The sequence below is a fragment of the Giraffa tippelskirchi genome, chromosome 1, assembly GCF_054371585.1.
Source record: "Giraffa tippelskirchi isolate mGirTip1 chromosome 1, T2T-mGirTip1v1.2.pri, whole genome shotgun sequence".
NCBI classification, from domain to species: domain Eukaryota; kingdom Metazoa; phylum Chordata; class Mammalia; order Artiodactyla; family Giraffidae; genus Giraffa; species Giraffa tippelskirchi.
The window spans coordinates 107435792-107463386 of record NC_137275.1 but is presented as its reverse complement, the minus strand read 5'-3'; the positions used below and the strand labels follow the sequence as shown (position 1 = coordinate 107463386).

Here is a 27595-nt window from a genome sequence, read left to right as displayed (position 1 = left end):
CGGGATAGAATCCAAAGGCCCGCCTCATGGCGAGCAGGGGCCTTGGGTCTGGGTGCGGCCAGGTGGCTGGGGGCCCCGAGGCCAGCCTGGTGCCGCACCCGCACAGCTCTGCCTCCTGTCCCTTGTCCACGTTCAGAGTGGCCACAGGCCGGTGACCCTGCACAGGACCTGGCAGAGCTGCTGCTCAGACTGTTCTTGTCACGTCAGCCCAGGCCGAGGTGCCCGTTCCTGTCAGCCGAGTGCGGGGGGCCCGGGGGAAAGGCAGGGGTGAAGGGCACAACCAGCAAACGCAGGTGGTGCCGCCTGCACGTTTGACGCTGAGACAGACTGCTTTGTGGGCCGTGTTTGAGCACAGACAGCTCAGAAAGATTGTCTTTCCCCCTCCCCCAGGAAATACGGAACGGTTACATATTAATATGTTTATTTTTACAGCATGTTGTCAGGTAAAAGTGATTTTTCCTTAGGTAACATGTTGACTTGAGGTAAATGGTAAATTCTTTCCATCAACTTGTTATCAACAGTGAAAAACTTTCAGGGTGGATAAGGAGAAGTGAAACTGGAGAGGTGACGACCTGCGAGAATCTTGTATTTTATTTTGAAAATCATGTTATATGCATAATCGAATATTTAAACTGCTATATAAAATCATCCGCGAGACATTAGGGGAGAAGAGCAGTAACTGTGAATTCTAGGTTAATGCAGCACATTGACATGAGTCCAGAAACTCACACAAAGCTGGTGGAGAACTTCATCAAGTGATGCATTTGTACATAGACAACCTAAAAAATAAAAAAATCAATTCAGCACTTCATCTGGTCTAGAGACTTGTGTTTAGAAACTCCAGCTTGTTCGTGGCTCACTGTTTTGATTGTACAGAGTTCCTGATTCCCAGCGGAATAGACTTGAGGCACTGCCGTGCATCTCTGCCCTGAGAGCGGGGAAGGTAAAGGTTGTCAACTTCAGGTTATCTCCTCACAGGGAGAGAGGCGCCACCCAGGCCCCGTCAGAATGTTAGAGTAAACCAGTCAAATCAAACGAGAATGATCAGGGGCCACTTTGTAAGACTCAAGGATAAGTTATTCTAAGTTTGAGAATATTGAAAAGAGGGAAAGTTGAACCTTTTTGCTGAGATGTTAATTGAGCAACTGTTCCTGGAATATGCTAATCGTGACACAGAATGCAAGCCCACATTTGTTGTCCAGACACGTTCCTCTGCTGACAAAGGCAGGTGACGGGTTTTCTTCTATTTTAGGTTGATCGAAGAAGAGAAGGAGAACACGGAGCAGCGGGCCGAGGATACTGAGAGCAGGGTGGGCAAGGGGAGCTTAGGCAACCTTCGTTGTTGTAAATCCTCGAGCTCCCTCAACCTGTGTCCCGCCTCCTCGCTCGCCAGCTCCTGCCCGCCCAGCAGTGGGCGCGCCAAGCCCCCAAGGAGGCGGCACAGCTCGGCGCGGAAAGTAGACCAGCGGGACATCAAGACTCTGGTATGTGTCTGCCTCCTCCCTGCCACGTCCCTCCCCCAGCACACTGGCTTTCTTTTTTGTTTGTTTGTTTTTTGTTTTTTCTGTTTTTACCCAGAAGAAACTCAGGTACATTTGCTACGCTTAGAGGTCTAAGATTTTTAAAAACTGCCTAGTCTTTAATCATTCCATACTCGCACAGCAACAAATTAGTCTTGATATTTGGACCACCGGCTTAGCACGTCATCATGAACTCAGCCAGGGCCTGCCTCTGTAACGTTGGGCCCGGCCTGTGCTGGACACAGCAGGTGCAGGGAAGTTTCTGTTGTCACCGAGTAGACAGCCTTGTGAAAGTAACCATAGGCAGCTCTCCTGGCGTGTGAGACCCACGCAGCACATTTTTCATTGGGGATACCTGGCTGCAGGCTGCAGGCCATGCGGTGGGAACAAAACCAAGAATCTAAACTGGTCTGCTTGCTGCTGGACCTGGCTGCACGCTCAGGCCAGCTCTGGGTGTGAAACCAGGTTAAAAGCCTGGTGCCCCAGGGCCCCAGGGAAGAAGTTGGGCTTCCTCACTCTTCTGAGTCTAAAAATGGGATGACGACCTAGGGCTTTTGGTGACAGAGTGTGCAGCTCTGAAGCGCATGTTCCTGCTTTCTTCCATGTTTAGCTTAGGTTTCCTGAGCGCATTGCTGTTTACCCTGTGAAATCATGTCTACAACACTCTGCTTTGTAACTGCACTTGTATTATCACTTTTTTTGTTACCACCCATTTCATGTTAGCTGCATTGTTAGTCAGCATATAATTAAATTAACTGTGAATCATTTTAGCAGCATGTGAAGTGATAACTGGTCTATTTTGTGGTCTTTTGACACATTGGTTTTATAATATGCATCACTGGCCAATTAGTTGATAGTGTGTATTCTTTGACGATTTCTCTGTGGTTTCATGCTTGATTTCTTTCCGAGTATTTGTAAAAGAACAGTTCTGTATATTTTTTCTTGTTGCTGGAGTTCTCTGACGGTGTGTCTGCTTTCATCGTTGGTTTTGATTTCCTGTCTCATCCTGTTGTCTGCTTCGTTGTCATCAATCCAGACCCCAGCTTCCCACAACCGCACCCCCCCGAGGCTGTAGTTTACCCATCCATCTCCCCTCCCCCGTCCTCCCACTTGCTCTGGTCATAGCAGTCTGGGGTCCACAGCGTGTGTCCCCTTAGTCGGGTTTCTGCTTTGTCTTCATGTCTCATTAAATGGTGTTTTCCCCCCATAGCACTAAGTTTGAATTATTGTTATCACTGTGCAGTTACAAGCATAATGTAGATGGATGATACACTACAGAACCTGTGTAATTCATAACTGAGATTATGCTTACCTGAAGAAATGATCCTCTTATGTGTAGAATTAATGGACTTTTGACACAACATCCTTTCTGTGTTGGTGCTTGTATTTGAGACTGTAAATCTCATCAGCTTTTGCATGCTTAATGTCTCTACTAGACTCTTTTACAAAGTATCTTCTATGGTTCATAAAATGTGAAGACTCCACCTGCTGTTATGCTAGCTTTCATTCTTACATATTTTCATAGGGTACCTGCTTTAATGAATTTATTTTCAGAAGTTTGAAATCAAATTCTAGGTAACGATTTTACATTAATGTCCAACAGGTGGTTAGATTTGTTCAGTGTTAAAATAGGTATTACGGCAACTTCCTCGTCAGTTAAATTACTATTTTAAAGTATAACATGTTTTTTTTTTATTAAGAGAAACTAACTTATAGAGAGGTTTGGCTGAGAACAGACAACTGTTAAGGCCCTTTGTTGTACACAGTGCTGTGCTTTAACAAATCATGATGTTGTAATAGAATTGTATCTTCCTGAGGAATAATGTATAGTGTTTCTCTAGTAAATCTTGAATAGCTTATTTAACTAATGTGGTCCAACAAATTGTTCTGTTTCCAGTTACATGTTCTCTAAATCTACATCTCACTTATATGTTTGCCGTCATTTTTGCTTTACTGTCTTTGCCTATATTGATTCTTGAATTTTTAGCTTCAAAGTCGCAATAAATCTGGTTTCTCTTCATTTCTCTGCATGCATCTATCAGTCTAGTGAGTTAAGGAAGCATCGTCGAAAGGTAAACTATTTAGTAATTTAGCATGCCTTTGTTTCTCTGTGAAGTATTAGAGTCCTTATCGTGTTAGTGAATGAACACTATGTGGTTACGTACTGGTGGATGATTGACATTTTAATAGAAGTAATGAAACTCACCCACCACTTAAAATATGCTGATGATGCAATCAATCCATCCTAAAGGAGATCAATCCTGGGTGTTCATTGGAAGGACTGATTTTGAAGCTGAAACTCCAGTACTTTGGCCACCTCACGCGAAGAGTTGACTCATTGGAAAAGACCCTGATGCTGGGTAGGATTGGGGGCAGGAGGAGAAGGGGACAATAGAGGATGAGATGGCTGGATGGCATCACTGACTCGATGGACATGGGTTTGGGTGGACTCCGGGAGTTAGTGATGGACAGGGAGGCCTGGCGTGCTACAATTCATGGGGTCGCAAAGAGTCAGACACGACTGAGCGACTGAACGGAACGGAACTGAACTGAACTGAACTGAACTGATGGTTCTGTTGGAAATAGGTCATTGGTTGGGACAATTGTAACAGTTTGCCTTTCTCCCACTTGTTTGCCTTCTAATCATCTCATGCTTATTTATAATAGACATAGTATTATTTATTATTTTTAAAATTTTCTTTACTTATTTTTTTGGCCATACTGCACAGCTAATGGGATGTTAGTTCCCCAACCAGGGATCAGACCGGTGTGAAAGTGAAAGTGCCAAGTCCTCACCTCTGGACCACCATGGAATTTCCACGTAGTGTTTTCTTAAAAGAAATGACTGAATCAGAGCCATAGATATTAGATTTGGGGGAAGCCAATTTAATGACGGTGGGTAGCAGTGTGCAGGAGACTCTGTGTGCCAGGCACCGTGTCCAGTGCTTTCTGAGCCCGTCATCTAATCCCGCAGACACCCAGGTGAGGTCCAGGCTGCTGTTATCCCCATTCAGCAGATATGGACACTGAGGCTTAGAGAGGCCGGGCACCGTGCCCAGGCTCGCATACCCAGCGGTGCGGTGCAGACTGGTCTGATCAGAGCCTGGACACTTAACCGTGGTGCCGTCCATCCCGCTTTCCTCCAGAGGCCCTCCTGTCCATCACAGCAACCCTGATGGAGGGAGCCTCAGGAGGGAGCTCGCTGCCTCTCCCCTCGGGTCACTTGGATGAGCCCCTGTTGTTGGAGTCCAGTGGCCCGAGGGCTGGCCTTCCTTGTCCCTCTCCTGCTCCCAGCCCGCTGATGGAGCACTCCTGGGGCCTTCCCACAGGACTTGGGCAGCCGCGCTCCGGTTCAGGCAGCTCAGTGCCCAGGAACCCTTCTGCCGGGCACAGCAGAGTAGCTCCGTCACCCTGAGGTTGGTGACCTGGGTGTGCCGCTTGCCCGCTTTGTGGCCTGCTTTGCCCTCCTGTTAAATGAGGACACGGTACTGCCCATCCGACTCACGTGGGCACCCGTGGGGCGGGCTCCCATCCTGGCGGAGGGTGCCAGGCTGGGGACCCAGAGGCCTTTCTTAGGACAAGGCCCGGGGGAAGGGCCTGGCCGTGGTCCCTGACTTTGAGGCAGGTGTTTGTCTGCATTCAGTCCTAGTCAGCCCAGGTGTGTCACTTCCCTGCTCTGTTCTTTGTTGTTTTCTGATTTTTATAAATGCTTCTTTTAACTTGAATTTGAGATTGATCCCTCTTCAGTTCCATGTGGATAATTTCTAGCTTTTGTAGCCTTCTGTTGTCTGAGGGTGGTTGTTAGAGATCAGGGGAGAGTGCACAGTTTATCCAGCTGCTGTTAAACGAGTTCAGCTGTATTTTGCAGTAAGTCACTTGGTTGTCACCAAGCTCCTGTGGAGCTGCAGTGGATCAGTATTCTTTACAGAATCCCATTACAAAGCCACAGGTTAGTTGGTTAAAACGACGCACTCATTGTTTATAAAAATACTTTCCATGCATGCTTCCTAAAACCTCCCCTGGCTGAACCACACGCCCACATGTATAAGTGAGACCTGTCTGGACCCTGAAGGGGTTTATCTGTTCCCCACACTGTTGCCACCACTGTTTCCTGTCCTCAGACCCAGGACCAGCGGAAAAGCTGGGCGTCCAGGAGAGATCTTTTTTTTTTTTTTTAATTAGCTTATTTTTTAATTGAAGGATAATTGCTTTACAGAATTTTGTTCTTGTCTGTCAAATCGCAGGAAAAATCAGGCATAGGTACACATATATCCCCTCCCTTTTGAACCTCCCTCCCATCTCCCTCCCCTCGAGATTGATAGAAGAGTATCTCTTAGTGAAGACTTCAGTTGAGTTCAGTCGCTCAGTCGTGTCCGAATCTTTGCAACCCCATGAATCGCAGCACGCCAGGCCTCCCTGTCCGTCACCAGCTCCCGGAGTCCACCCAAACCCATGTCCATCGAGTCAGTGATGCCATCCAGCCATCTCATCCTCTGTCGTCCCCTTCTCCTCCTGCCCTCAATCCTTCCCAGCATTAGGGTCTTTTCCAATGAGTCAGCTCTTCGCATGAGGTGGCCAAAGTGTTGGAGTTTCAGCTTCAACATCAGTCCTTCCAATGAACACCCAGGATTGATCCCCTTTAGGATGGACTGTTCGGATCTCCTTGCACTCCAAGGGACTCTCAAGAGTCTTCTCCCACACCACAGTTCAAAGGCATCAGTTCTGTGGCGCTCAGCTTTCTTCACCGTCCGACTCTCACATCCATACACGACCACTGGAAAAACCATAGCCTTGACTAGACGGACTTTTGTTGGCAAAGTAGTGTCTCTGCTTTTAAATATGCCATCTAAGTTGGCCAAAACCTTCCTTCCAAGGCGTAAGCGTCTTTCAGTTTCGTGGCTGCAGTCACCATCAGCAGTGATTTTGGAGCCCCCAAACATAAAGTCTGACACTGTTTCCACAGTTTCCCCATCTATTTCCCATGAGGTGATGGGACCTGATGCCATGATCTTAGTTTTCTGAACGTTGAGCTTTAAGCCAACTTTTTCACTCTCCTCTTTCACTTTCATCAAGAGGCTCTTTAGTTCTTTTCCACTTTCTGCCGTAAGGGTGGTGTCATCTGCATATCTGAGGTTATTGATGTTTCTCCCGGCAGTCTCGATTCCAGCTTGTGTTTCTTCCAGCCCAGCGTCTCTCATGATGTACCCTGCGTCTAAGTTAAATAAGCAGGGTGACAAGGACACACAGCCTTGACGTCCTCCTTTTCCTATTTGGAACCAGTCTGTTGTTCCATGTCCAGTTCTAACTGTTGCTTCCTGACCTGCGTACAGGTTTCCCAAGAGACAGGTCAGATGGTCTGGTATTCCCATCTCTTTCAGAATTTTCCACAGTTGATTGTGATCCACACAGTCAAAGGCTTTGTTTGGCATAGTCCATAAAGCAGAAATCGATGTTTTTCGGGAACTCTCTTGCTTTTTCGATGATCCAGCAGATATTGGCAATTTGATCTCTGGTTCCTCTGCCTTTTCTAAAATCAGCTTGAACATCTGGAAGTTCACGGTTCACCTATCGCTGAAGCCTGGCTTAGAGAATTTTAAGCATTACTTTACTAGCACGTGAGATGAGTGCCATTGTGCGGTAGTTTGAGCATTCTTTGGCATTGCCTTTCTTTGGGATTGGGATGAAAACTGACCATTTCCAGTCCTGTGGCCACCGCTGAGTTTTCCATATTTGCTGGCATATTGAATATAGCACTTTCACAGCATCATCTTTCAGGATTTGAGATAGCTCAACTGGAATTCCATCAGCTCCACTAGCTTTGTTCGTAGTGATGCTTCCTAAAGTCCGGTGGACTTCACGTTTAGCAGATGATTCTTAAAGAGCAGAATAACTGGGGAAAGCTACTAACGGACGGGGTGCTTGATGTAAATCCCGAGCAAGTAAACATGCCAAGCACCAATGGAAAGGCAAGTCCTCGGTCTCGCTCTCTGTCTGGTTCTCGCCTTACCATCCAGTCTGTGCGGGGCTGTTGGGACCTGTCAGCAATGCACCATGTAGATCTGAGTGGCCGTGAGGGTCGTGTGAGCTCCCAGAGTGCAGAAGAAAGTTTTGACCTCACCGATTGCCCGGAAATGCTGTGTTCCCTCCCTCCCAAAACAAGGCTGTCTGTCTAAGGCTTCCTTTCCCCCTTAGAGATCCTCCGACGGCTCCCCAAGCCACGAGGAAGACCTGGCTAAGGTGATCGAGCTCCAGGAGGTCATCGAGAGGCAGTCAGGGGAGCAGAGCCAGTCGAAGGAGTGCCTGGCAAACCTCTCTGCCTACGTGAGAGAGCCGGAGGAGGACCCGGACACGGCCAGGAAGGAGCTCCTCGCGTCCGAGGAAGCGAACAGACAACCACAGCGGGATGTCCGCGAAGTGAGTGACAGCGGACGTGTCTGTTGTCCTGAGGTGGAATGTGGGTCCCTTGTTCTCCGGCTGATCTGAGCTTTGGGATGGCTGCGTGAGTAGGAGCACAGAGCGCTGGCGAGACCGCGACTGGCGGCCTCCCCGCCTCTGCGTCGAGATCTCTGGGGTAGAAGAGGCCTGGTCCAGGCGGTCCATTGGCAGTGGAGCAACACGAGGGCATCCCTAGCGCTGTGCTCACCCTGGGTGTGGACTCCTCATTTCTACAAGTTCTAGGGTGCCCAGTGTGTTCCTCTTTGAAAAATTCATTCATCCATTCATTCATTTATTGGAGTCTAGTTGCTTTCCTTTTTCTTGGAGAAGGCAATGGTACCCCACTCCAGTACTCTTGCCTGGAAAATCCCATGGATGGAGGAGCCTGGTAGGCTACAGTCCATGGGGTCGCTAAGAGTCGGACACAACTGAGCGACTTCACTTTCACTTTTCCCTTTGATACACTGGAGAAGGAAATGGCAACCCACTCCAGTATTCTTGCCTGGAGAATCCCAGGGACAGGGGAGCCTGGTGGGCTACCGTCTGTGGGGTCGCACAGAGTCGGACACGACCGAAGCGACTTAGCAGTTAGCAGTTGCTTTACACTGCTGTGTCAATGTCTGCTGTACAGCAAAGTGAATCCGTCATATATATATATATATATATATATATATATATATATATATATATATATATATATTTATATTTATATATATATATATATATATATATATATATATATACGTGTGTGTGTGTGTGTGTGTCTACATATATCCCTCTTTTTAGATTTCCTACCCATTTACTTCACCACAGAGCCCTGAGTAGACTGCCCTGTGCTGTAGAGTAGGTCCTTACTCGTTGTTGACTTTACGCATAGTCTCAGTAGTGTACATACGTCAACCCCAGTCTCCCAGTTCATCCCCCCCACCTGCCTGTCGAATGTATACCTGATGATGCTGAAATTTCCTTCGGGTTCACTCAGGCGAGTCTGGTGACGTCTGTGGAGCCCGTTCTCTCGGAGAGATGGGAGCCCGCTGTGTGGGCCCTGCTGAGGCAGCTTGCCTGGCCGTCTTCTCTAGTCTTCTGAGGTTCTGCTCCTTGAGGGGATGTGTGACATTGATACCGGCGGTCAGACAGGTCGAGTGGCGTTTGCTCACCCTCAGAGCCTCAGGCCCGTGCTGTGTAACCATGTAGAGTCATGATGTTTCTGGTGGTCGTGTCTGCGGCTGTCATGATTGATGAGAAACTGCCTAACGGTCATTGTGAAAAGAGAAGAGTGCTGAGGGTTCGGGCCTCCTCCTGTGAGCCTCACCTCTCCTTTGTAGGCAGGCAGACAGCGCCCACCCTGCCCCACCCCTCCCCCGTGAGACCGTCTCAGACAGAACCCCTCCGACATGTGCTACAGCAGGTGTCCTTGTTTAGTAGCTTGGTGTGAGTAATTCTCTGTGAGAGCTCAATGTGAGAACTCAAAACAGAATATTTGCACGCTTGTATAACCTTTTCCCACTACTCTTTGGCAACAGGAGGAGATTAGGTGGCAGAGTTCAATATGTAGAGAATTCTGGGAAAAGCGGCCTTGAGACCTTTCACTTTTAATGTCAGGCCTTTGCCCACATTGGTTACTTAGTAGTCGACTACGGAGGGACCTGCAGTGGATTTTGACCTGGCGGACGGGAGTTGCACCAGCAGCAAGTTCTGGTCCTGGTTTGACCCTTTCATACATGTGGTGTAAGTCTGCTTTAGAAGAATTAGGCTTGAGAAGGCTGCTTCCAGTTGTGTTAAACTTTGACTTCTGTTTCCACTCATTACTGTTACTTGAATTCTGAGGAAATTGCATGAGAGTTTTCCGACTTTTACCCGAGGAAACGAGCCTCAGAGGTCCCTGTTGGATCTGTCGAAGGTCCCTCCCTCTTGTGGATCCAGTCCGCCTGTGTGGTGTAGCAGACAGAGGTCGTGACTTCATGCCAGATACCATTCCTCCTGGAATTCATGCAATAACAGGGTAGTTTAGTATACTCTTTGCTGTTTGGGTTGATTATGTTGAAGAGAAGCTTGGGAAACCGAGTGGCCAGACAGAACGTTAATACAGACATATGGGTGCCAATCGTGGCAAATGTGACATTTTAAGTAGGCACGTTTTTGCTCACGTCCGAGGAAACTGCCGTGTCTAGGACTTTAATTTTGAGGACGCTAACTTTATTTTTGAGTTGAAACTTAGGATTTAGTCCAACTTTTTTACGCGTACGTGTATCGGAATGTTCCATGATAATGACTTACCTTTTCTACTCTGCAATGCCCGGTGTAGGCCATGGTCCAGAACACGGACGTGGAGGTGCGAATCACTACCCTTGAGAGATGCTACCTTGCCGCCCAGCGCGAAGCCACCTCTGTGCACGACGACCTCAATGATAAACTTGAAAATGAAATCGCAGATAAGGATTCTATGCATCGACAGGTAACGGCTTTTACTGAACTGTGTCTGACTTTTATAGTGGTGAATTCCTGAGGAAGGAAGGTAAACACCTTTTCATGTGACTCCCACGTTGTAAGGCACCTGCCCCCTCACACTGTGGTCCTGAAATGGTTTTGGAACAAAGCGTTGATAGATCGCTTTATGTCTTCCCATTTTCCTTTTTCTGGCTACGAGTTTCCTTTTAAGGCATGCTTTTTTTTCTTAAAAGAACCAATTTTGATAACTTGTGGCCTACTGTGAGGCCCAGCACAGTACTAATTAGCACCGTTTTGATTGAAATCATCCTGCGAGTAAATGGATACACATACCCATCATTTTATAGTGAGAAGAATTCTCATTGGAAGTTTAAGTACCTTTGTATTTTCGCCTCATTTATGGCATGTATTTTTTCATACATGTCTGTGTTTTGAGCTGCCATGTTCAGTGAGCAGCTAGTTTGGGCCAGACATCGTCAGAACTAGGACTCCAGCAGTGAATTAAAAACCGTGTGCGTTCTTTATCCACTGCCATGTAACAAATCACTGCAAAGCTTAGTGACTTCCCAGTGAGCAGGTCACAGTCCAGTTTCTGTGCTTTGCAGCAGGTGGGCCTGGTTCAGGGCCTCCTGAGGACGCAAACATGGGAAGGCCCCCCAGGGCTGGATGGCAGGCTTTCAGACTCACCTGGCTGGTGGGGACAGGCCCAGGTCCCTGCCGTGTGGACCTCTTCACGGCCTGGCTTTCCTCGGAACACCCTCTGAGAGCGAGAGCGCGGGATGTAGCCCGGGGCCTTTCGCGCCCCGGTCTCGGAAGCCGCACACCTTCAGTTCTGTTTGCGAGAGTGAGCTGCGAAGTCCTGCCTCGCTCAGGGGCTGAGCAGGAGTTGCCCCCTCTGCCTCTTGAAGGGAGGAGGATGGAAGAATTTGTGGACCCATTTTTAAACCCACGCAGCCTGTCGGACAGTAGTGAGCAGGGGAAGGAGACCAGAGTGCCCGAGTTGTCTGAGGAGGGGGGACGATCGTGTGTGAACAGGGTGGCCAGCGAGGTGACACCAGGAGGGTGACCTGGAACAGAGACCCGGAGGCCGGAAGAGAAGTAGCCACTCGGAGATAGATCAAGGGTCGTGTCAACAAGCGGAGATAAGGGAGAGAGAGGGCCGCATCAGGGAGGACCCCGGGCTCAGGCCTGAGCAGCTCGAGGCCAGAGCCTGTTTCCTGAGCTGAGGAGGGCTGTCAGGGCAGGGAGCTAAGAGACGGGCCTCAGCCCTGTTGAGGTGGATGAGCCCATGGGGTGTCCAGGGGACCTGTGAGGTCAGCAGCTGAGTGTTCCGGCCTGGATCCAGGAGAGGCCTCACTCAGCTCAAGGTGGACTTGGGTCGTGGGCATACAGATGGTGTTTAAAGGCACAGACAAGGTAAAGTCACCAGGCAGGTGCCCGTGGAGAGATAGGGGGTGCAAGGGTAGAGCTGTGGGGTGCCTCGCATTCCAAGGTTGAGAAGGGGCGCAAGGGACTGACTAGTAACCCTAGGGAGGGCGGGGCCTGGTGCCCAGGGAGAGACATGCTTGGGGTGGGGGGAGGGCAAGGAGAGGAGGGGGCTTGGTAACATGGGTTCCTCAGAGCTCCCTGGGAGCTGCCCTGCGAGCGGGGCACACCGCCTGCTTGCAGAGAGCTGGAGACTGGGCGGGGAGGGGGACAGTAGAGGCCTCTCCCAGGGAGCTCTCAGAGACCCTCAGTGGGCGCTGCAGGGAGCCCTGGAGGAGGAATCTGCTGGTTCCCTTTGTGCGATTTTAAGGTGAGAGAAGGGAGAGGACGTGCTGGCTGAGCTGATGGGGGTGAAGCCATATGCAGCTGGTTCGCTGGAGAGGAGCAGGAATGATGGCAGGTGGTCCTGGAGCCAGTGCAGGGGGTGGCCCAGCCCTGGGGAGGGGTCGTGACGAAGACAGGGGCGAGGGCGCTGGCCACGGGGGACAGGGAGCCAGCAAGCCAGCACCTCGAGGCTGCCCCTCGGCTGCTTTGAGGTCATGTCTGGGAAAGAAGGCAGGACCTGGGTGAGAGTGGGCCGGGGGGAGATGTGCCAGAGAGAAGGGTGTGAGGTGTGAGAGCTGGAGGGCGGCTCGGAGCCCAGCAGGCCCTCTCCCGCACGTCTCTGGTGACAGAGCCGCCTTGCGGTGTGAGGGGCCGTCCCCCAGAACAGCCCGCGGGCCTGCGCCCCGGGAGGAGCCCCGCGGGGGGCTGGCCCTCCCAGCCCTCCCAGCCCTGCTGGCCCTGCTTGCGCCTGTCTGTGCGTGTTCAGACCAGCCTGGAAAACGGAGGGCTGGGGACCTGCGAGGATGGCGCTCCTCGGTGAGTAACACAAGTGGTGACCGCTGAGGTGGACCCAGAGGCTGCGGAGCTGAAGGATTTCTTTTTCTTATTTTCCTTCAGCCTGGCTGATGGAGGCACAGATGTATTGTTGTAATTTTCGGACTTTGTCTCTGACTCCATCGGCCCACCCTTGTGAATAACCTCATAGGATTGCCTCCCATCCACGCTAAGACCTGAATGTCACCAGGCCATCTAGGGAGTGGGTTCTCCTCCTGCCTGTTTCTTCAGTACTGCTCGCTTAAGAGATGGCAGTGTCTCATAAGCATGGCCCGTTTATCCACAGTTGGGGCTTCCATGTAAACTTGTGTTCAGTTCCTGATAGACTTGAGCTGCCCTGAATGTCGCTGACGAGACGTGGTCCTCTCGTGCCCAGGTGCAGACCCTGAAGGAAAAGGACTGGGAGCGCGCGCAGCAAGCCAGCGTGCCGGCCAACGTGGCCCAGGCGTTCGAGAGTGACGCAGACTTGTCTGACGGCGGGGGCGACAGGGCCACCCTCTTCAGCTCGGCCGCTCTGCTGTCGCCCAGCGGGCAGGGCGATGCCGAGACTCTGACTGTGATGCTTCAGGAGCAGCTGGACACCATCAACGAAGAGATCCGGTGGGTGAGCCCGAGCCGAGCTCCCCAGAAACTCGGCTTCTCTGAGGAGCTGTCTTCTCCTTAGAGAAGGCTGAGTGTTCCATAGTAAGGAAACTGACTTCAAGTCTGCTTCAAGAATTTTCAGTTCTGAGATTGCCCTTGATTATAGAGCTCAGTCAGCCAGGGCTGTGGGGGGCGTTGTGGGGTGTCCCCCCACCAGCTCTGAGCCCCAAGGTGGGTGAGGTGCCGTGACAGTGTCCCCTGCGGCCCGTGCACCCTCCAGCACTGAAGGTTCGCCCTCGTGTGTCCCTCGGAGCCTCCCACATTCTGGTGAAAAGCCACCTGAAACAGAAAAGCTGGGGTTTTGGGGTGGCAAATTCCCCCTCAGATCTGCATTTTCCTTTTGAACTTAATACAGTGTGAAGGTTGGCTTGTTGTACGACAGTGGTCCAAGGACATGTGTTTGAGTTCTTCTCAACTCATCAGTGTCTGTGAGATGTTTTCTGTAGACACCGTCTGGGCTGTTATAACAGTTTACAAACGGGATAGAATCCAAAGGCCCGCCTCATGGCGAGCAGGGGCCTTGGGTCTGGGTGCGGCCAGGTGGCTGGGGGCCCCGAGGCCAGCCTGGTGCCGCACCCGCACAGCTCTGCCTCCTGTCCCTTGTCCACGTTCAGAGTGGCCACAGGCCGGTGACCCTGCACAGGACCTGGCAGAGCTGCTGCTCAGACTGTTCTTGTCACGTCAGCCCAGGCCGAGGTGCCCGTTCCTGTCAGCCGAGTGCGGGGGGCCCGGGGGAAAGGCAGGGGTGAAGGGCACAACCAGCAAACGCAGGTGGTGCCGCCTGCACGTTTGACGCTGAGACAGACTGCTTTGTGGGCCGTGTTTGAGCACAGACAGCTCAGAAAGATTGTCTTTCCCCCTCCCCCAGGAAATACGGAACGGTTACATATTAATATGTTTATTTTTACAGCATGTTGTCAGGTAAAAGTGATTTTTCCTTAGGTAACATGTTGACTTGAGGTAAATGGTAAATTCTTTCCATCAACTTGTTATCAACAGTGAAAAACTTTCAGGGTGGATAAGGAGAAGTGAAACTGGAGAGGTGACGACCTGCGAGAATCTTGTATTTTATTTTGAAAATCATGTTATATGCATAATCGAATATTTAAACTGCTATATAAAATCATCCGCGAGACATTAGGGGAGAAGAGCAGTAACTGTGAATTCTAGGTTAATGCAGCACATTGACATGAGTCCAGAAACTCACACAAAGCTGGTGGAGAACTTCATCAAGTGATGCATTTGTACATAGACAACCTAAAAAATAAAAAAATCAATTCAGCACTTCATCTGGTCTAGAGACTTGTGTTTAGAAACTCCAGCTTGTTCGTGGCTCACTGTTTTGATTGTACAGAGTTCCTGATTCCCAGCGGAATAGACTTGAGGCACTGCCGTGCATCTCTGCCCTGAGAGCGGGGAAGGTAAAGGTTGTCAACTTCAGGTTATCTCCTCACAGGGAGAGAGGCGCCACCCAGGCCCCGTCAGAATGTTAGAGTAAACCAGTCAAATCAAACGAGAATGATCAGGGGCCACTTTGTAAGACTCAAGGATAAGTTATTCTAAGTTTGAGAATATTGAAAAGAGGGAAAGTTGAACCTTTTTGCTGAGATGTTAATTGAGCAACTGTTCCTGGAATATGCTAATCGTGACACAGAATGCAAGCCCACATTTGTTGTCCAGACACGTTCCTCTGCTGACAAAGGCAGGTGACGGGTTTTCTTCTATTTTAGGTTGATCGAAGAAGAGAAGGAGAACACGGAGCAGCGGGCCGAGGATACTGAGAGCAGGGTGGGCAAGGGGAGCTTAGGCAACCTTCGTTGTTGTAAATCCTCGAGCTCCCTCAACCTGTGTCCCGCCTCCTCGCTCGCCAGCTCCTGCCCGCCCAGCAGTGGGCGCGCCAAGCCCCCAAGGAGGCGGCACAGCTCGGCGCGGAAAGTAGACCAGCGGGACATCAAGACTCTGGTATGTGTCTGCCTCCTCCCTGCCACGTCCCTCCCCCAGCACACTGGCTTTCTTTTTTGTTTGTTTGTTTTTTGTTTTTTCTGTTTTTACCCAGAAGAAACTCAGGTACATTTGCTACGCTTAGAGGTCTAAGATTTTTAAAAACTGCCTAGTCTTTAATCATTCCATACTCGCACAGCAACAAATTAGTCTTGATATTTGGACCACCGGCTTAGCACGTCATCATGAACTCAGCCAGGGCCTGCCTCTGTAACGTTGGGCCCGGCCTGTGCTGGACACAGCAGGTGCAGGGAAGTTTCTGTTGTCACCGAGTAGACAGCCTTGTGAAAGTAACCATAGGCAGCTCTCCTGGCGTGTGAGACCCACGCAGCACATTTTTCATTGGGGATACCTGGCTGCAGGCTGCAGGCCATGCGGTGGGAACAAAACCAAGAATCTAAACTGGTCTGCTTGCTGCTGGACCTGGCTGCACGCTCAGGCCAGCTCTGGGTGTGAAACCAGGTTAAAAGCCTGGTGCCCCAGGGCCCCAGGGAAGAAGTTGGGCTTCCTCACTCTTCTGAGTCTAAAAATGGGATGACGACCTAGGGCTTTTGGTGACAGAGTGTGCAGCTCTGAAGCGCATGTTCCTGCTTTCTTCCATGTTTAGCTTAGGTTTCCTGAGCGCATTGCTGTTTACCCTGTGAAATCATGTCTACAACACTCTGCTTTGTAACTGCACTTGTATTATCACTTTTTTTGTTACCACCCATTTCATGTTAGCTGCATTGTTAGTCAGCATATAATTAAATTAACTGTGAATCATTTTAGCAGCATGTGAAGTGATAACTGGTCTATTTTGTGGTCTTTTGACACATTGGTTTTATAATATGCATCACTGGCCAATTAGTTGATAGTGTGTATTCTTTGACGATTTCTCTGTGGTTTCATGCTTGATTTCTTTCCGAGTATTTGTAAAAGAACAGTTCTGTATATTTTTTCTTGTTGCTGGAGTTCTCTGACGGTGTGTCTGCTTTCATCGTTGGTTTTGATTTCCTGTCTCATCCTGTTGTCTGCTTCGTTGTCATCAATCCAGACCCCAGCTTCCCACAACCGCACCCCCCCGAGGCTGTAGTTTACCCATCCATCTCCCCTCCCCCGTCCTCCCACTTGCTCTGGTCATAGCAGTCTGGGGTCCACAGCGTGTGTCCCCTTAGTCGGGTTTCTGCTTTGTCTTCATGTCTCATTAAATGGTGTTTTCCCCCCATAGCACTAAGTTTGAATTATTGTTATCACTGTGCAGTTACAAGCATAATGTAGATGGATGATACACTACAGAACCTGTGTAATTCATAACTGAGATTATGCTTACCTGAAGAAATGATCCTCTTATGTGTAGAATTAATGGACTTTTGACACAACATCCTTTCTGTGTTGGTGCTTGTATTTGAGACTGTAAATCTCATCAGCTTTTGCATGCTTAATGTCTCTACTAGACTCTTTTACAAAGTATCTTCTATGGTTCATAAAATGTGAAGACTCCACCTGCTGTTATGCTAGCTTTCATTCTTACATATTTTCATAGGGTACCTGCTTTAATGAATTTATTTTCAGAAGTTTGAAATCAAATTCTAGGTAACGATTTTACATTAATGTCCAACAGGTGGTTAGATTTGTTCAGTGTTAAAATAGGTATTACGGCAACTTCCTCGTCAGTTAAATTACTATTTTAAAGTATAACATGTTTTTTTTTTATTAAGAGAAACTAACTTATAGAGAGGTTTGGCTGAGAACAGACAACTGTTAAGGCCCTTTGTTGTACACAGTGCTGTGCTTTAACAAATCATGATGTTGTAATAGAATTGTATCTTCCTGAGGAATAATGTATAGTGTTTCTCTAGTAAATCTTGAATAGCTTATTTAACTAATGTGGTCCAACAAATTGTTCTGTTTCCAGTTACATGTTCTCTAAATCTACATCTCACTTATATGTTTGCCGTCATTTTTGCTTTACTGTCTTTGCCTATATTGATTCTTGAATTTTTAGCTTCAAAGTCGCAATAAATCTGGTTTCTCTTCATTTCTCTGCATGCATCTATCAGTCTAGTGAGTTAAGGAAGCATCGTCGAAAGGTAAACTATTTAGTAATTTAGCATGCCTTTGTTTCTCTGTGAAGTATTAGAGTCCTTATCGTGTTAGTGAATGAACACTATGTGGTTACGTACTGGTGGATGATTGACATTTTAATAGAAGTAATGAAACTCACCCACCACTTAAAATATGCTGATGATGCAATCAATCCATCCTAAAGGAGATCAATCCTGGGTGTTCATTGGAAGGACTGATTTTGAAGCTGAAACTCCAGTACTTTGGCCACCTCACGCGAAGAGTTGACTCATTGGAAAAGACCCTGATGCTGGGTAGGATTGGGGGCAGGAGGAGAAGGGGACAATAGAGGATGAGATGGCTGGATGGCATCACTGACTCGATGGACATGGGTTTGGGTGGACTCCGGGAGTTAGTGATGGACAGGGAGGCCTGGCGTGCTACAATTCATGGGGTCGCAAAGAGTCAGACACGACTGAGCGACTGAACGGAACGGAACTGAACTGAACTGAACTGAACTGATGGTTCTGTTGGAAATAGGTCATTGGTTGGGACAATTGTAACAGTTTGCCTTTCTCCCACTTGTTTGCCTTCTAATCATCTCATGCTTATTTATAATAGACATAGTATTATTTATTATTTTTAAAATTTTCTTTACTTATTTTTTTGGCCATACTGCACAGCTAATGGGATGTTAGTTCCCCAACCAGGGATCAGACCGGTGTGAAAGTGAAAGTGCCAAGTCCTCACCTCTGGACCACCATGGAATTTCCACGTAGTGTTTTCTTAAAAGAAATGACTGAATCAGAGCCATAGATATTAGATTTGGGGGAAGCCAATTTAATGACGGTGGGTAGCAGTGTGCAGGAGACTCTGTGTGCCAGGCACCGTGTCCAGTGCTTTCTGAGCCCGTCATCTAATCCCGCAGACACCCAGGTGAGGTCCAGGCTGCTGTTATCCCCATTCAGCAGATATGGACACTGAGGCTTAGAGAGGCCGGGCACCGTGCCCAGGCTCGCATACCCAGCGGTGCGGTGCAGACTGGTCTGATCAGAGCCTGGACACTTAACCGTGGTGCCGTCCATCCCGCTTTCCTCCAGAGGCCCTCCTGTCCATCACAGCAACCCTGATGGAGGGAGCCTCAGGAGGGAGCTCGCTGCCTCTCCCCTCGGGTCACTTGGATGAGCCCCTGTTGTTGGAGTCCAGTGGCCCGAGGGCTGGCCTTCCTTGTCCCTCTCCTGCTCCCAGCCCGCTGATGGAGCACTCCTGGGGCCTTCCCACAGGACTTGGGCAGCCGCGCTCCGGTTCAGGCAGCTCAGTGCCCAGGAACCCTTCTGCCGGGCACAGCAGAGTAGCTCCGTCACCCTGAGGTTGGTGACCTGGGTGTGCCGCTTGCCCGCTTTGTGGCCTGCTTTGCCCTCCTGTTAAATGAGGACACGGTACTGCCCATCCGACTCACGTGGGCACCCGTGGGGCGGGCTCCCATCCTGGCGGAGGGTGCCAGGCTGGGGACCCAGAGGCCTTTCTTAGGACAAGGCCCGGGGGAAGGGCCTGGCCGTGGTCCCTGACTTTGAGGCAGGTGTTTGTCTGCATTCAGTCCTAGTCAGCCCAGGTGTGTCACTTCCCTGCTCTGTTCTTTGTTGTTTTCTGATTTTTATAAATGCTTCTTTTAACTTGAATTTGAGATTGATCCCTCTTCAGTTCCATGTGGATAATTTCTAGCTTTTGTAGCCTTCTGTTGTCTGAGGGTGGTTGTTAGAGATCAGGGGAGAGTGCACAGTTTATCCAGCTGCTGTTAAACGAGTTCAGCTGTATTTTGCAGTAAGTCACTTGGTTGTCACCAAGCTCCTGTGGAGCTGCAGTGGATCAGTATTCTTTACAGAATCCCATTACAAAGCCACAGGTTAGTTGGTTAAAACGACGCACTCATTGTTTATAAAAATACTTTCCATGCATGCTTCCTAAAACCTCCCCTGGCTGAACCACACGCCCACATGTATAAGTGAGACCTGTCTGGACCCTGAAGGGGTTTATCTGTTCCCCACACTGTTGCCACCACTGTTTCCTGTCCTCAGACCCAGGACCAGCGGAAAAGCTGGGCGTCCAGGAGAGATCTTTTTTTTTTTTTTTAATTAGCTTATTTTTTAATTGAAGGATAATTGCTTTACAGAATTTTGTTCTTGTCTGTCAAATCGCAGGAAAAATCAGGCATAGGTACACATATATCCCCTCCCTTTTGAACCTCCCTCCCATCTCCCTCCCCTCGAGATTGATAGAAGAGTATCTCTTAGTGAAGACTTCAGTTGAGTTCAGTCGCTCAGTCGTGTCCGAATCTTTGCAACCCCATGAATCGCAGCACGCCAGGCCTCCCTGTCCGTCACCAGCTCCCGGAGTCCACCCAAACCCATGTCCATCGAGTCAGTGATGCCATCCAGCCATCTCATCCTCTGTCGTCCCCTTCTCCTCCTGCCCTCAATCCTTCCCAGCATTAGGGTCTTTTCCAATGAGTCAGCTCTTCGCATGAGGTGGCCAAAGTGTTGGAGTTTCAGCTTCAACATCAGTCCTTCCAATGAACACCCAGGATTGATCCCCTTTAGGATGGACTGTTCGGATCTCCTTGCACTCCAAGGGACTCTCAAGAGTCTTCTCCCACACCACAGTTCAAAGGCATCAGTTCTGTGGCGCTCAGCTTTCTTCACCGTCCGACTCTCACATCCATACACGACCACTGGAAAAACCATAGCCTTGACTAGACGGACTTTTGTTGGCAAAGTAGTGTCTCTGCTTTTAAATATGCCATCTAAGTTGGCCAAAACCTTCCTTCCAAGGCGTAAGCGTCTTTCAGTTTCGTGGCTGCAGTCACCATCAGCAGTGATTTTGGAGCCCCCAAACATAAAGTCTGACACTGTTTCCACAGTTTCCCCATCTATTTCCCATGAGGTGATGGGACCTGATGCCATGATCTTAGTTTTCTGAACGTTGAGCTTTAAGCCAACTTTTTCACTCTCCTCTTTCACTTTCATCAAGAGGCTCTTTAGTTCTTTTCCACTTTCTGCCGTAAGGGTGGTGTCATCTGCATATCTGAGGTTATTGATGTTTCTCCCGGCAGTCTCGATTCCAGCTTGTGTTTCTTCCAGCCCAGCGTCTCTCATGATGTACCCTGCGTCTAAGTTAAATAAGCAGGGTGACAAGGACACACAGCCTTGACGTCCTCCTTTTCCTATTTGGAACCAGTCTGTTGTTCCATGTCCAGTTCTAACTGTTGCTTCCTGACCTGCGTACAGGTTTCCCAAGAGACAGGTCAGATGGTCTGGTATTCCCATCTCTTTCAGAATTTTCCACAGTTGATTGTGATCCACACAGTCAAAGGCTTTGTTTGGCATAGTCCATAAAGCAGAAATCGATGTTTTTCGGGAACTCTCTTGCTTTTTCGATGATCCAGCAGATATTGGCAATTTGATCTCTGGTTCCTCTGCCTTTTCTAAAATCAGCTTGAACATCTGGAAGTTCACGGTTCACCTATCGCTGAAGCCTGGCTTAGAGAATTTTAAGCATTACTTTACTAGCACGTGAGATGAGTGCCATTGTGCGGTAGTTTGAGCATTCTTTGGCATTGCCTTTCTTTGGGATTGGGATGAAAACTGACCATTTCCAGTCCTGTGGCCACCGCTGAGTTTTCCATATTTGCTGGCATATTGAATATAGCACTTTCACAGCATCATCTTTCAGGATTTGAGATAGCTCAACTGGAATTCCATCAGCTCCACTAGCTTTGTTCGTAGTGATGCTTCCTAAAGTCCGGTGGACTTCACGTTTAGCAGATGATTCTTAAAGAGCAGAATAACTGGGGAAAGCTACTAACGGACGGGGTGCTTGATGTAAATCCCGAGCAAGTAAACATGCCAAGCACCAATGGAAAGGCAAGTCCTCGGTCTCGCTCTCTGTCTGGTTCTCGCCTTACCATCCAGTCTGTGCGGGGCTGTTGGGACCTGTCAGCAATGCACCATGTAGATCTGAGTGGCCGTGAGGGTCGTGTGAGCTCCCAGAGTGCAGAAGAAAGTTTTGACCTCACCGATTGCCCGGAAATGCTGTGTTCCCTCCCTCCCAAAACAAGGCTGTCTGTCTAAGGCTTCCTTTCCCCCTTAGAGATCCTCCGACGGCTCCCCAAGCCACGAGGAAGACCTGGCTAAGGTGATCGAGCTCCAGGAGGTCATCGAGAGGCAGTCAGGGGAGCAGAGCCAGTCGAAGGAGTGCCTGGCAAACCTCTCTGCCTACGTGAGAGAGCCGGAGGAGGACCCGGACACGGCCAGGAAGGAGCTCCTCGCGTCCGAGGAAGCGAACAGACAACCACAGCGGGATGTCCGCGAAGTGAGTGACAGCGGACGTGTCTGTTGTCCTGAGGTGGAATGTGGGTCCCTTGTTCTCCGGCTGATCTGAGCTTTGGGATGGCTGCGTGAGTAGGAGCACAGAGCGCTGGCGAGACCGCGACTGGCGGCCTCCCCGCCTCTGCGTCGAGATCTCTGGGGTAGAAGAGGCCTGGTCCAGGCGGTCCATTGGCAGTGGAGCAACACGAGGGCATCCCTAGCGCTGTGCTCACCCTGGGTGTGGACTCCTCATTTCTACAAGTTCTAGGGTGCCCAGTGTGTTCCTCTTTGAAAAATTCATTCATCCATTCATTCATTTATTGGAGTCTAGTTGCTTTCCTTTTTCTTGGAGAAGGCAATGGTACCCCACTCCAGTACTCTTGCCTGGAAAATCCCATGGATGGAGGAGCCTGGTAGGCTACAGTCCATGGGGTCGCTAAGAGTCGGACACAACTGAGCGACTTCACTTTCACTTTTCCCTTTGATACACTGGAGAAGGAAATGGCAACCCACTCCAGTATTCTTGCCTGGAGAATCCCAGGGACAGGGGAGCCTGGTGGGCTACCGTCTGTGGGGTCGCACAGAGTCGGACACGACCGAAGCGACTTAGCAGTTAGCAGTTGCTTTACACTGCTGTGTCAATGTCTGCTGTACAGCAAAGTGAATCCGTCATATATATATATATATATATATATATATATATATATATATATATATATATATATTTATATTTATATATATATATATATATATATATATATATATATACGTGTGTGTGTGTGTGTGTGTCTACATATATCCCTCTTTTTAGATTTCCTACCCATTTACTTCACCACAGAGCCCTGAGTAGACTGCCCTGTGCTGTAGAGTAGGTCCTTACTCGTTGTTGACTTTACGCATAGTCTCAGTAGTGTACATACGTCAACCCCAGTCTCCCAGTTCATCCCCCCCACCTGCCTGTCGAATGTATACCTGATGATGCTGAAATTTCCTTCGGGTTCACTCAGGCGAGTCTGGTGACGTCTGTGGAGCCCGTTCTCTCGGAGAGATGGGAGCCCGCTGTGTGGGCCCTGCTGAGGCAGCTTGCCTGGCCGTCTTCTCTAGTCTTCTGAGGTTCTGCTCCTTGAGGGGATGTGTGACATTGATACCGGCGGTCAGACAGGTCGAGTGGCGTTTGCTCACCCTCAGAGCCTCAGGCCCGTGCTGTGTAACCATGTAGAGTCATGATGTTTCTGGTGGTCGTGTCTGCGGCTGTCATGATTGATGAGAAACTGCCTAACGGTCATTGTGAAAAGAGAAGAGTGCTGAGGGTTCGGGCCTCCTCCTGTGAGCCTCACCTCTCCTTTGTAGGCAGGCAGACAGCGCCCACCCTGCCCCACCCCTCCCCCGTGAGACCGTCTCAGACAGAACCCCTCCGACATGTGCTACAGCAGGTGTCCTTGTTTAGTAGCTTGGTGTGAGTAATTCTCTGTGAGAGCTCAATGTGAGAACTCAAAACAGAATATTTGCACGCTTGTATAACCTTTTCCCACTACTCTTTGGCAACAGGAGGAGATTAGGTGGCAGAGTTCAATATGTAGAGAATTCTGGGAAAAGCGGCCTTGAGACCTTTCACTTTTAATGTCAGGCCTTTGCCCACATTGGTTACTTAGTAGTCGACTACGGAGGGACCTGCAGTGGATTTTGACCTGGCGGACGGGAGTTGCACCAGCAGCAAGTTCTGGTCCTGGTTTGACCCTTTCATACATGTGGTGTAAGTCTGCTTTAGAAGAATTAGGCTTGAGAAGGCTGCTTCCAGTTGTGTTAAACTTTGACTTCTGTTTCCACTCATTACTGTTACTTGAATTCTGAGGAAATTGCATGAGAGTTTTCCGACTTTTACCCGAGGAAACGAGCCTCAGAGGTCCCTGTTGGATCTGTCGAAGGTCCCTCCCTCTTGTGGATCCAGTCCGCCTGTGTGGTGTAGCAGACAGAGGTCGTGACTTCATGCCAGATACCATTCCTCCTGGAATTCATGCAATAACAGGGTAGTTTAGTATACTCTTTGCTGTTTGGGTTGATTATGTTGAAGAGAAGCTTGGGAAACCGAGTGGCCAGACAGAACGTTAATACAGACATATGGGTGCCAATCGTGGCAAATGTGACATTTTAAGTAGGCACGTTTTTGCTCACGTCCGAGGAAACTGCCGTGTCTAGGACTTTAATTTTGAGGACGCTAACTTTATTTTTGAGTTGAAACTTAGGATTTAGTCCAACTTTTTTACGCGTACGTGTATCGGAATGTTCCATGATAATGACTTACCTTTTCTACTCTGCAATGCCCGGTGTAGGCCATGGTCCAGAACACGGACGTGGAGGTGCGAATCACTACCCTTGAGAGATGCTACCTTGCCGCCCAGCGCGAAGCCACCTCTGTGCACGACGACCTCAATGATAAACTTGAAAATGAAATCGCAGATAAGGATTCTATGCATCGACAGGTAACGGCTTTTACTGAACTGTGTCTGACTTTTATAGTGGTGAATTCCTGAGGAAGGAAGGTAAACACCTTTTCATGTGACTCCCACGTTGTAAGGCACCTGCCCCCTCACACTGTGGTCCTGAAATGGTTTTGGAACAAAGCGTTGATAGATCGCTTTATGTCTTCCCATTTTCCTTTTTCTGGCTACGAGTTTCCTTTTAAGGCATGCTTTTTTTTCTTAAAAGAACCAATTTTGATAACTTGTGGCCTACTGTGAGGCCCAGCACAGTACTAATTAGCACCGTTTTGATTGAAATCATCCTGCGAGTAAATGGATACACATACCCATCATTTTATAGTGAGAAGAATTCTCATTGGAAGTTTAAGTACCTTTGTATTTTCGCCTCATTTATGGCATGTATTTTTTCATACATGTCTGTGTTTTGAGCTGCCATGTTCAGTGAGCAGCTAGTTTGGGCCAGACATCGTCAGAACTAGGACTCCAGCAGTGAATTAAAAACCGTGTGCGTTCTTTATCCACTGCCATGTAACAAATCACTGCAAAGCTTAGTGACTTCCCAGTGAGCAGGTCACAGTCCAGTTTCTGTGCTTTGCAGCAGGTGGGCCTGGTTCAGGGCCTCCTGAGGACGCAAACATGGGAAGGCCCCCCAGGGCTGGATGGCAGGCTTTCAGACTCACCTGGCTGGTGGGGACAGGCCCAGGTCCCTGCCGTGTGGACCTCTTCACGGCCTGGCTTTCCTCGGAACACCCTCTGAGAGCGAGAGCGCGGGATGTAGCCCGGGGCCTTTCGCGCCCCGGTCTCGGAAGCCGCACACCTTCAGTTCTGTTTGCGAGAGTGAGCTGCGAAGTCCTGCCTCGCTCAGGGGCTGAGCAGGAGTTGCCCCCTCTGCCTCTTGAAGGGAGGAGGATGGAAGAATTTGTGGACCCATTTTTAAACCCACGCAGCCTGTCGGACAGTAGTGAGCAGGGGAAGGAGACCAGAGTGCCCGAGTTGTCTGAGGAGGGGGGACGATCGTGTGTGAACAGGGTGGCCAGCGAGGTGACACCAGGAGGGTGACCTGGAACAGAGACCCGGAGGCCGGAAGAGAAGTAGCCACTCGGAGATAGATCAAGGGTCGTGTCAACAAGCGGAGATAAGGGAGAGAGAGGGCCGCATCAGGGAGGACCCCGGGCTCAGGCCTGAGCAGCTCGAGGCCAGAGCCTGTTTCCTGAGCTGAGGAGGGCTGTCAGGGCAGGGAGCTAAGAGACGGGCCTCAGCCCTGTTGAGGTGGATGAGCCCATGGGGTGTCCAGGGGACCTGTGAGGTCAGCAGCTGAGTGTTCCGGCCTGGATCCAGGAGAGGCCTCACTCAGCTCAAGGTGGACTTGGGTCGTGGGCATACAGATGGTGTTTAAAGGCACAGACAAGGTAAAGTCACCAGGCAGGTGCCCGTGGAGAGATAGGGGGTGCAAGGGTAGAGCTGTGGGGTGCCTCGCATTCCAAGGTTGAGAAGGGGCGCAAGGGACTGACTAGTAACCCCAGGGAGGGCGGGGCCTGGTGCCCAGGGAGAGACATGCTTGGGGTGGGGGGAGGGCAAGGAGAGGAGGGGGCTTGGTAACATGGGTTCCTCAGAGCTCCCTGGGAGCTGCCCTGCGAGCGGGGCACACCGCCTGCTTGCAGAGAGCTGGAGACTGGGCGGGGAGGGGGACAGTAGAGGCCTCTCCCAGGGAGCTCTCAGAGACCCTCAGTGGGCGCTGCAGGGAGCCCTGGAGGAGGAATCTGCTGGTTCCCTTTGTGCGATTTTAAGGTGAGAGAAGGGAGAGGACGTGCTGGCTGAGCTGATGGGGGTGAAGCCATATGCAGCTGGTTCGCTGGAGAGGAGCAGGAATGATGGCAGGTGGTCCTGGAGCCAGTGCAGGGGGTGGCCCAGCCCTGGGGAGGGGTCGTGACGAAGACAGGGGCGAGGGCGCTGGCCACGGGGGACAGGGAGCCAGCAAGCCAGCACCTCGAGGCTGCCCCTCGGCTGCTTTGAGGTCATGTCTGGGAAAGAAGGCAGGACCTGGGTGAGAGTGGGCCGGGGGGAGATGTGCCAGAGAGAAGGGTGTGAGGTGTGAGAGCTGGAGGGCGGCTCGGAGCCCAGCAGGCCCTCTCCCGCACGTCTCTGGTGACAGAGCCGCCTTGCGGTGTGAGGGGCCGTCCCCCAGAACAGCCCGCGGGCCTGCGCCCCGGGAGGAGCCCCGCGGGGGGCTGGCCCTCCCAGCCCTCCCAGCCCTGCTGGCCCTGCTTGCGCCTGTCTGTGCGTGTTCAGACCAGCCTGGAAAACGGAGGGCTGGGGACCTGCGAGGATGGCGCTCCTCGGTGAGTAACACAAGTGGTGACCGCTGAGGTGGACCCAGAGGCTGCGGAGCTGAAGGATTTCTTTTTCTTATTTTCCTTCAGCCTGGCTGATGGAGGCACAGATGTATTGTTGTAATTTTCGGACTTTGTCTCTGACTCCATCGGCCCACCCTTGTGAATAACCTCATAGGATTGCCTCCCATCCACGCTAAGACCTGAATGTCACCAGGCCATCTAGGGAGTGGGTTCTCCTCCTGCCTGTTTCTTCAGTACTGCTCGCTTAAGAGATGGCAGTGTCTCATAAGCATGGCCCGTTTATCCACAGTTGGGGCTTCCATGTAAACTTGTGTTCAGTTCCTGATAGACTTGAGCTGCCCTGAATGTCGCTGACGAGACGTGGTCCTCTCGTGCCCAGGTGCAGACCCTGAAGGAAAAGGACTGGGAGCGCGCGCAGCAAGCCAGCGTGCCGGCCAACGTGGCCCAGGCGTTCGAGAGTGACGCAGACTTGTCTGACGGCGGGGGCGACAGGGCCACCCTCTTCAGCTCGGCCGCTCTGCTGTCGCCCAGCGGGCAGGGCGATGCCGAGACTCTGACTGTGATGCTTCAGGAGCAGCTGGACACCATCAACGAAGAGATCCGGTGGGTGAGCCCGAGCCGAGCTCCCCAGAAACTCGGCTTCTCTGAGGAGCTGTCTTCTCCTTAGAGAAGGCTGAGTGTTCCATAGTAAGGAAACTGACTTCAAGTCTGCTTCAAGAATTTTCAGTTCTGAGATTGCCCTTGATTATAGAGCTCAGTCAGCCAGGGCTGTGGGGGGCGTTGTGGGGTGTCCCCCCACCAGCTCTGAGCCCCAAGGTGGGTGAGGTGCCGTGACAGTGTCCCCTGCGGCCCGTGCACCCTCCAGCACTGAAGGTTCGCCCTCGTGTGTCCCTCGGAGCCTCCCACATTCTGGTGAAAAGCCACCTGAAACAGAAAAGCTGGGG

The 27595-nt window shown here is 50.3% G+C and overlaps 1 protein-coding gene and 2 long non-coding RNA genes across 14 annotated transcripts in view; 1 reads left to right on the top strand and 2 right to left on the bottom strand.

Annotated features, from left to right (window-relative positions):
• The window catches only part of LOC145505813 (uncharacterized), a 92007-nt gene that overhangs the window by 7193 nt on the left and 57219 nt on the right, over nt 1-27595 (top strand). For 7 of the 12 annotated variants that reach the window (XM_081488797.1, XM_081488830.1, XM_081488818.1 and 4 more), the window contains 6 exons: nt 10261-10410; nt 13144-13367; nt 15140-15371; nt 21600-21821; nt 24148-24297; nt 27031-27254. In XM_081488797.1, coding sequence (XP_081344923.1) covers nt 10261-10410; nt 13144-13367; nt 15140-15371; nt 21600-21821; nt 24148-24297; nt 27031-27254 — 1202 coding nt within the window. Of the gene's footprint in view, nt 1-1252; nt 1485-7712; nt 7935-10260; nt 10411-13143; nt 13368-15139; nt 15372-21599; nt 21822-24147; nt 24298-27030; nt 27255-27595 lie in introns of all 12 variants that reach the window. The other 5 variants (XM_081488808.1, XM_081488786.1, XM_081488764.1 and 2 more) reach the window with 1 other exon arrangement.
• Nucleotides 570-6696, bottom strand: LOC145507068 (uncharacterized). Its single transcript, XR_014054543.1, has 2 exons — nt 6144-6696; nt 570-3669 (listed from the first exon to the last, which is right to left on the bottom strand). It is a non-coding gene; the product is annotated as an uncharacterized LOC145507068 (long non-coding RNA).
• On the bottom strand, nt 14457-20583 carry LOC145507084 (uncharacterized). Its single transcript, XR_014054549.1, has 2 exons — nt 20031-20583; nt 14457-17556 (listed from the first exon to the last, which is right to left on the bottom strand). It is a non-coding gene; the product is annotated as an uncharacterized LOC145507084 (long non-coding RNA).